This window comes from Astatotilapia calliptera, chromosome 11, assembly GCF_900246225.1.
Source record: "Astatotilapia calliptera chromosome 11, fAstCal1.2, whole genome shotgun sequence".
NCBI lineage: Eukaryota > Metazoa > Chordata > Actinopteri > Cichliformes > Cichlidae > Astatotilapia > Astatotilapia calliptera.
The window spans coordinates 16,819,077-16,828,628 of record NC_039312.1 but is presented as its reverse complement, the minus strand read 5'-3'; the positions used below and the strand labels follow the sequence as shown (position 1 = coordinate 16,828,628).

The 9,552-nt window shown below is 37.5% G+C and overlaps 1 protein-coding gene across 1 annotated transcript; it reads left to right on the top strand.

The window, feature by feature from the left end:
* Positions 1–543: 543 nt before the first annotated feature.
* LOC113032509 (uncharacterized) lies at positions 544–3,548 on the top strand. Its single transcript, XM_026185462.1, has 9 exons — positions 544–602; positions 738–798; positions 1,073–1,456; positions 1,550–1,570; positions 1,663–1,713; positions 1,797–1,917; positions 2,257–2,331; positions 2,591–2,669; positions 2,771–3,548. Exons 2-9 carry the CDS (start codon positions 738–740, stop codon positions 2,843–2,845), a joined length of 867 nt encoding a protein of 288 aa, XP_026041247.1. The 5' UTR covers positions 544–602; the 3' UTR covers positions 2,846–3,548.
* Positions 3,549–9,552: the final 6,004 nt, after the last annotated feature.

Here is a 9,552-nt window from a genome sequence, read left to right as displayed (position 1 = left end):
GGAAAAACACAAACCAGGTCTAATCCAACTTGCAACTCAGTCTTTTTTTTTTTTCCAATAACATAATATCATCTATCCTTTGTTCACGTGCCATATAGTCAGGTGTAAAGCTCAATCCTCCTCAATTAATAGAAATTATAGTCTGGTTTAATATTTTTGACAGAGTGGAAGGTCAACTGTAAATGCACTAGACTACACTGTTGGGTTAGAAGTGACAGTTTTGCAAACACCTCTCTGCTGTTGTGACACTGACCTGCTATGTTTTTCACAAATGTTAATCAGAGAGAAAAAAAAGGGAGGAGTTCAGCAAAGTGCGACTTTTACACTTTGGTTAATATGTAAAAATTTAATGATATAAGAGAAGGAAGAGAGTGTTTCTGATATACAGTATATGTGCTTAAAATTTGAAAGTTGAACATAGTTATTGTGGGGACGGCGTTCACTTTTCTTTCCCAACTTCCTTTTTTTTTTTTTTTTTTTTCAAGTGATCATTAGAGTGCAACGGGAAACAGACCCATGTCATTTCACATCAGTGCAGAGATCTAATACATACTGAGAAAGCACAAAGGAACATCATTTTCTTACACCTCCCTCCTCTCATAGTGAGTATTTACTATGTGCTAAATAGTAGACTATAGGCAATTTGCTGTACAGTATGTTGGCTACATGTGATGGGAATTCTGTAAAACTAAATCGGGATTTTGTCTACTAACCTGTGACTGTCTTGCTTTGGCTAGATGCAGCTGCCAGGCCTTATTGGTTTCATTTCAGTATTGATTCTGGCTTGTAATTCAAAAGGTGAGTGAGATAATAAGCTCATGTGTATGATTTAAATTGGAAATGCACTTTCAGTATGTAGTAAATATGGTACTTGGAGCACTTTATATGCTTCTCATTCACCCATTTACACAGATTCATACACTAATGATGGTGAAGCTGTCATATAATGTGCTTTTCTAATGCTGGCCTTGCTTTTGTAATAAACAATTTGTTCTACAATGTAAATTATAGCTTTAAAATTAGCCTTTGAAAAATAAATGCAATTCCTGACTTGCTTTGTTTTTATTTGCAGATACAAAATGGAAAATAAATGTCGAAAGAAAGATCACAGCACAACCTGGATCAACCGTTACCATACAATGCAACTTTAGCTATCCAAAGGAAATCTCCACTAATAATGTTACAGTTTTTTGGAAAACGAAATCAGATGACCAAAGTAACTGCAGTAACGGGGACAAAGACAGGAATGCATTTGTTTTTAACCCAAATAATCACTGTGTGCTTGAGAAGTACCGAGGAAAGACTAAGCTCATCGGAGACCCGAACAAGGGCAACTGTTCTCTCCAGATCACCGACATCACAGATATTGAGCAAGCGATCTATGTAAGAATTGATGTGCAGAAAGATAAATACAGTTTCATCAAGGACCTTGTCCGTGTCTCATTTTCCATAAATGGTCAGAATTTAAATCAATTATTTTAAATTTTTAATTTAAACTATGCATTTATCAAAAAAAATGAAATTAATACCTTGCTTGTTTCCTCCACAGAGACGGGGGCTTCTAAGCCAGGTATTAACTTCATTTCTGCATTATTTATATTTAAATTGAACAGAGCCTTTTAAAAAAATTTGCCATCATGCTGTGTAATATTTTTTCAACAGGTACCGATTCCTATACGACTCAAGACCTTTTAACCACTGAAACAACAATAAGTAAGTTTAATATTCACACAGTTTGTTGAGTATGTCACCCTCTGTACTTCAGCTTTCTTTACTGAACGTATTATTTTTTGCAGCAAAAGCAAATGAAAACGACACGAGCCATGCAACAATACTGTCTGTAGCCATCCCTGCAGCAGTTCTTGTGGTGATCATTCTTCTTGTTGCTGGGATATTTATTTTTATAAAATACAAGAGGTAACTTTTCCATCATTTGTAAACCGAATGTGTGGCCTACAAGCAGCAAACTTGAATGAGCTTTATTTCCCAGATTGATATACTTGATGTACATAGTTTATCATCTGGATACTTTTCAGGCAAATGTGTGGTATGTAAAGCATTTATGTAATCAAAAGACATTTAAATGTGGAAATTTAACTTTCTGTGAAGCATATGTACAGTACGAGAGAGAAATAATCCAAAGCAGATTATATTCATTTATCATAAACATACCAGAGTGCTTCGAATGTTAACCTTGTTTAAATTTTAGTTATCATGTACAAACAACCGCAATAACAGTAATCATAATTGTCCCAGGTCACGCAGTCTCACCAGGGAGGACTCTGGATACTATGCAAACTTTAGCAGAGCACTATCAAACCCACCCAAAAGGTTTGCATTAATGGAAAAAGTATACCATACATGTGTACCCATCTAAGAAGCTTGACATTTCTTTTATTTTTAATTGAATGTGTCATTGTGACGAATCCAAAAGTAATTATTGTAATTTGGTGTTGTACCATTTGATACATTTGTGTCATCAGGATATAATTATGCATTTATTTGTTGCACAGTGACAAAATTCTGATGACCTTTTCCCCAACCTGGCATTTTTAATTTCTTGCTCTCTTTCTTTTTTTGTTCTTTTTAGAGAAGTCAGTTGTGACAGACAAACTAAGAAGCTGCCTGAAGGGAAAGCTATTGATGATCCTGTTTACATCAATGTCAAGGTACAATGCCCACACTGACACAAGTTTTACTGTCCCAAGAAGTTAACAGCAAAGATAAAAATGACTAAAGCCAACTTTTATGTAACCTCTTGTCTCTGCAGGCTCCAACAAATCACTTGGCTCCAAACAGCAGTTGTGCAGACAATATATATGCAAATGTGGATTACAGAACTTAGAAGGACAGCTGCATGTCATTAGTGTACGATGCTTTCTACACATGTTCATGTGTTTGCATTACTATGTGCCTCTATACATTTCATGCAGGTCTTAATATTTTTTGTCTTTTTTGAGAGTGTTCACATATGCCCAAAAAACCCCTGACTAGTCGCTGTGGGTTCAACTGAAGGATGAAAGTGTGAAAACACTCTAAATGACCAAAAAAAAAAAAAAAGCCTGCACAGCATTGCAAAACAATGATAATTCCTTTTTTGCGTACTTGTGATTGCAGACCTTCAGATGGTCAGACAAGAATGTTGTTTCAAAACATGAATTTATGTAAAAATGATATAGCATAAAATCATAAGTGAGATGTCAGTGTTAGAGATGGGGAACAGTAGACACACAGTAACAATAATCTTTCTCCAACCCTAACAACATTACCTTTGTCAGAAAAAGTCTTCTCCTAGCCTTACTTGTGGCATATTGTGTAATTGGAGAATGAAAACCTGTTAGGATTGAAAATTAGGAAGGATTTCATTTTTTTGTCAAATGCTTTGGGGTTTTTTTCTTTTTAAGAAATCTGCCATTGCAATGTTCTTGCCCAGTTTGCCTAATACAGGCAATATATGCTGGTGAGCATAACAATACTGTAACCAATACTGATGACAGTAACTTTGCCAAATAGTCTGTAGCAATAAATAAAAACAGCAACTTTATTAATATACTTGATCTTATGCAGTTTTTTTTTTTTTTGCTTTACATCAGTGTCTTTGACCTTGGTAAATAAACCTGCCAGTGTTACACCACCAAGTAACTAAGGAAATGAAATCAAGCAGCATCAGTTTTGCAACTTTGCGGCAATATCGCTTGAGTGGAGTTCTCTTTTCGTTGGAACTTTGGAACCCATTTTAACTAAACTAGTTAAAATACAGAAGTGAGGGGTGAAAATTACATTCACTTTGGGTACATCCTGTGTCATGTCTGCTGAAACTTATTTAAAGGGTTGAAAAAGATGGATGCACTGCAGTTTTAAAGAGAATTAGCGAAAATGTGTAGAGGCTATTTGTAATTTAAACTGAGTGAAACTGTAACTGCTGCTAATACCTTTTGCTTTCTGTTTTAACTTTGATGGGCAATGCTTACTGAGAGGCAGAAGTCCTGGAACGTTGCATTACTTAAGAAGTGTAGTGAAAACTCTGTTATCTACATGCACTGACTATTCAGATAAATTGAAGAATATACAGTCATGACGGAGTGTACATTATTTTAGTATCACTGAAAGTATTGGCTGCATACATTTAATTGCATTTAGCAGCGAAATGTAATGTTTGGATGTTCTTGGACTCAAAACCAAGTTCAAGACAAACAACACGTGTCCTTGTATCCACTTTTAGCCAGTTCAAAGGGCATTAAAAATGAAGCACTGATTGATGTTCGAATAATTCAAGGTAATCTTGCCACAAGCAGAAGTAAGATCTCATCATTGAAACAAACCCATTCAAGTCCATTCACTGATATTTTCATGTAAACCGACATTGAAAGTAAATACAAGGAGCCTGACAAGATTGTGCTGACGACTCAATGTTCTCGACCTTGGCTGTATCAGTGCCCTGATTACTGGCACTGGCTCATCATCATAGATGGGATTAAGATAAGATAAGACAAGATAAAATAGAACTTTATTAATCCCTCAGGTGGGTTCCTCTGGGAAATTCGATTTCCAAAAAGCACAGCACCGACAAAAGTTACAGTTACAGAATATTATATATATATATATATATATATATACACACACACACACACACACACACACATATAAATACAGAGACAAATATAAATAAAATATACAAAGGGGATAAATAGAATAAATAGGAATAAAAATAAAAATACAAGTGAATTGCACATTTCAAGTATTGAGGTCTATTGCACCATTGACTATTTACAAAAAGTATTGCACAGGCTGTTTTCATGCACTAAACTAAAGAAATGTACAGGTCAATATTATCTTCAAATGTAAAAAAGTTAGTTACATTCATTATTTACACATTTACTTTATAAACACTAACAAGAAAACTGTGTCCAGAGATAGAGAAACATACTTAATTGGCCATCAATGAAAAATACTTACAATAAAGAATATTCTACATCTTCTATGAGAGGGTTATATTATGTAGAATGTTGACTTAAAAATGTAACACAATGCATACAACAAAGGAAGCTAGGACAAGAAACACTTACTTCCTCTGATTTAAATGTGGTAAATGTATCTTTTCTAGTACCACATTTAGATGTGGTAACATTATAAATGAACAGTTCATTACATCATTATGCAGCTTTTAGTTTTAAAAAGGCCTGCAGTAACATCACATGAGAGCCTTTTTTTAAACAACACATCTTTGTATACACATCTTTGTAATTTGTCACATGGTATTTTTCATGAAACTGTAGCTTTTGTGCACTCCTGGGTCTCAGTGTTCTCTGAAATGTTCATTTGCTTGCAAAAAGACTAACCAAAATGTAACAGGTGCTTTTTTATGCTTTTTAACTATTTTATTTTCAGGTCCTCATCAGTGATGGAACTAAAGTTGTGCCTTTCATTTCTGATGTTTTTTGGTGAGTGTCTAACTTTAATGTGGTGGAACCACACACTACCTTCTACATAACACAACATAATAGTATAATTCAATGCTATCTTTTTTATTAGTGATTCATGATGTCCAGTCAGCCAAAAGCCAAAAGTGTGGTTATTCCCTGCACCTATAATTACCCCAGACCTAGCTCCAAAAAGATCATAAACAGCTGGTTAGGATTCTGCAAGAAAGGGAACAAGGTTGTGGCAACCTCTATCCAAAAACGGAAACTGCCTGTGGAGTACAAAAAACGAACTCAATTTCTGGGAAAACTGAGAACACGGAACTGCACGATGCTACTGGATAGTGTCCGGAGCACTGATGTTGGACCTTTTTACTTCAGGATTGAAATGCCACAATACAAAAGCTTTTCCTACACACAAAACGCTGTATCCATTGATGTTATACGTAAGTAAGTTATCGATTTATAAAGAAAATGCAAATTTAAAAAAATGATGTTTTTATAATAGTGGTGTCATATTACAACTCTGCAGGCAACCCCCCACCGCCAACTCTGTCTGTGGAGGTGAATAATCAGGCATATGCTACCTGCTCTGTTTTTCACTCCTGCCCATCTATTCCTCCTCAATTCTCCTGGAGTCACACTGGAGTCATCAAAAGCCAGTGGAAGAAAGTGAATGCATGGAACTGGCAAACAGTGTCAACTCTGACCTTTCCGCTTTTAGCCACCGATTTCAACAAGCCTTTAAACTGCACAGTGCGACACAGAGGGGGGGAGGAGGCACAAAGCTCCATTATTCTTCTAATATGAGCCCAGTGCATGATCGAAGTATAACTTCTTACTCTACACAATAAATTAATTCAAGGTTTTAATTTAGCATTTGAGGTATATAGCGTCTTTAAACTACTTAAAGTGAATCTTAAAACAGATAGCTTTGCTATTTGTGAAGCCCGAAGGGGTTTTGTGATTGTTTGGTTTAAGTGGATGTCAAAGAGTGTGTCTGCACTAAAAACACATGTTTTAGTGTTATCTATGGTGAATGATAAGTGATCAACAGCTTCTCCTTCTTAAAGTTGTATTTCTCCAAATGTTTACGTTAAAATACAGTTAAAAAAATTGATACATATATATTCTTAAATAATATTCTTAGAAAGAGGTGTTGTTATGTGACAATGTGAAAATAATAAGGTAGTTATGAAACATATTTTGCAATTCAGAAACTTTTGTCCACAAGAGTACTGTCAGGGACTAGAAAGAGAGCATATTTTGCCATAATCTGTAAAGATCTGTATAGAAATACAAAATTTATTAATTTTTTTCATGTATGATTTAAAGTAAATCAAATGAAAGCAAAATGGCATCAGTATGAATGCCTTGGATCAGACAGTCACGGTCCTGGGTCGGTGACCAAGTGTTTTATGTATTGTTATTTTATGATTTAGTGTTTAATGTTGTTTTTGTTCTGTGCCAGTTTGTTTCCTGCTTTACTTTGACAGTCTGTGCCCTACATTAGCGTTTCTAGTTTGGTGTCTCCCTGTCCTGTTGATGTCAGCTGCGTCTTCCAGGTGTTTTCCCTTTGCCCTGCTTTCCTCTTGTATTCAATGTCTGTGTCTGCTCCTGCTTGTCGTCACATCGTATCCTCATTCTGACCAGTTTAGTTCAGTTTCATGCCCTCATCGTTCTGTTCCATTTCCTAATTTAAGCCTGCAATAAAGCAGTCGGTTTTTTAGCTTAAATTCCACCTCCACGAGTCTGCATTTTGGGTCCTTTTTCCTGCCTGCCCACAAACAGCCATGACACAGACCTGTTTCATCCATCCATCCATCCATCCATCCATCCATCCATCCATCCATCCATCCATCCATCCATCCATTCGCTTTCACTAAACCTAAAATAGTCAGAAATGCCAAACACAGTTGTTGAGGTCTCCCAGCACCTTTCTCAGATTTCGAAACTGTCCCAGAGTTTTAGATGACTTGATTATGGACATTTATTACAAATCCATCTGAGTTTTCTGACCTTCCCCTCTGGTTCTGGGTAGTTATTAGGGGTGCAATGATACTCGTATCGATATTGAACCGTTCGATACAGTGCTTTCGGTTCGGTACGCATATGTATCAAACAATACAAAATCTTTAATTTATTTTATCAACTTTTCTTCTGACGATGCTGTCTGTGTTGAGCGCTCAGTGGATCTGCGCTCGACAGTGCAGCCTAGGCGGTGTAGTCGAACGCAGATTCACTGAGCGCAGGGCAAGCTAGCCAGACAGAAGTTAAGCTCTCGTTGCAACATGGCAAATTGAACCTCCCCCACCCTAATTCAGATCTGGTGTTTGGAACTATTTTGGTTTTCATGTGAAGCATGACCCTGAAGGTAAGCGCGTCATGGACTAAAGCAAAATAGTATGTTGGATGTGCCACGCAATGCTCAATTACATGGTGGGAACTACTGCGTTAGCGCAGTTAGCTCGTTAACGTGTTGGCCGTCTAGCCCCATGCACGGGGCGATCCGCGGTAGCTCGTTAACAGAGATTTGCCATGTTGTGGGGTTAACGTCATTTCAACGAGATTAACGATGACAGCACTAGTGGGAACACAATGAATATGACTGCACATTTACTCCGACATCATCCTAGTGCAAAGACAAGTGGAAGCAGACAAAAACAACAAGCACGCATGCTACAAACTTTACCCGAGTCATTTAGACAGCTGTTAGCACATGATTCTCCTTATGGGGACCTGATATGTTTAATATGCTGCTGAGAATATAGCCCAGAAGAAACGTATAGTATAGCTTTTATTTTGGAAAGAGCCATTTCTCTGTAATAAACTCTCTTTTCCAAAGATGAGTGATTTCGTGATCTGATATTTATTTTTTTATTACTTTGTTATTTCAGCAACATTAAATTTAAAAACTGTACTTTTGAGTTAAAATATATATTTATAATTTTAATAAATGACAAATTAAAAAGGCATGAACAGTTTTTGTTGCATCGAAAAAATATTGAACCGTGACACCAAAGTATCGAACCGAACTGAACCGTGAATTTTGTGTATCGTTGCACCCCTAGTAGTTATATGAGCAGAGGATCACAACTAATCAACCCAGGAGACCTTTCACTGAGAATGGCACATCAACTGTCTAAGATGAGCTTTCTGTTTGGGGATCTGTGATAAAAGTGCACAATGAAATATGATAAAGTGAAGCACAGAAATAAAACAGCCAATAAGACTGTTACGCCCCTAGTCTAGGCGGGTAGGGACGCACATAAGGTTGGAGGAGAGAGAGACAAATCCCCGCCCTGGTTCCCAAGCCAAACATCCAAACCAGTTGTGAGTAAAAAAAGTGATTTTATTTAAGGACAAGAAGCATAGCTCCAGGGTGAGCCCAGGCCAAAATAATAAACAAAACCAACTAAGTCCCACCAGAAAAGACTAACTAAACCCTAAGAAAGAAAAAAGAACAAACAAATGACAGAGCTATCCCTCGCTCCCTGACCAAGAAAACAGGAGAAAACGATTCCAAAAGAAAAGGCAGCTCACCCCTTCCGCTTCAGCCCACGAGTGCCTAAGCTCTCAGCTAATGCACTAGGAGCGGCTTTTACAATTCACACTCCCACAAATACACAAGATAAACACAGGCTGGGAAAACCAGGGTCAGGACTGCGACGGCTGTCAGGCTACTCGCTCGTTCCACACTCTCTCTCTCTCTCTCTGGAGCTGTCAGAGCGGCTTTTTGAATGTGGTCACCTGTTCCATGGTCCAATCAGCTGCTCACTACTCTTCATTAGGGGAGGGACCTGTAAAGAGTCTTAAACACAGTAAAGAGACAGAACAAACAGCCCACACAGTGTTCTTATGGCCACAGCCGTAACACCCCCCTTCCCCAAAATCAAAGACATCTCCTTTGTAGATGTTTTGGACAGTCATGTTTAAGGGAAAACACGGGATAGGGCATCCGCTAACACATTCTCTGTGCCCTTTTTATGACGGATTTCCAAATTGAAGTCCTGCACCAGGAGGGACCACCTCATCAGCCTTTGGTTCGAGTTCCGCATCCGCATTAGGAATACCAAGGGATTGTGGTCGGTATAAACAATCACAGGCGAGGGACTGCCACCGACATACACCT

Coding starts and splice junctions, on each gene's coding strand:
- LOC113032509 (XM_026185462.1), top strand. CDS start 738: ATGCAGCTGCCAGGCCTTATTGGTTTCATTTCAGTATTGATTCTGGCT. Junction 1,571..1,662: donor GACGGGGGCTTCTAAGCCAG/GTATTAACTTCA, acceptor TTTTTTCAACAG/GTACCGATTCCTATACGACT. Junction 2,670..2,770: donor CTGTTTACATCAATGTCAAG/GTACAATGCCCA, acceptor TTGTCTCTGCAG/GCTCCAACAAATCACTTGGC.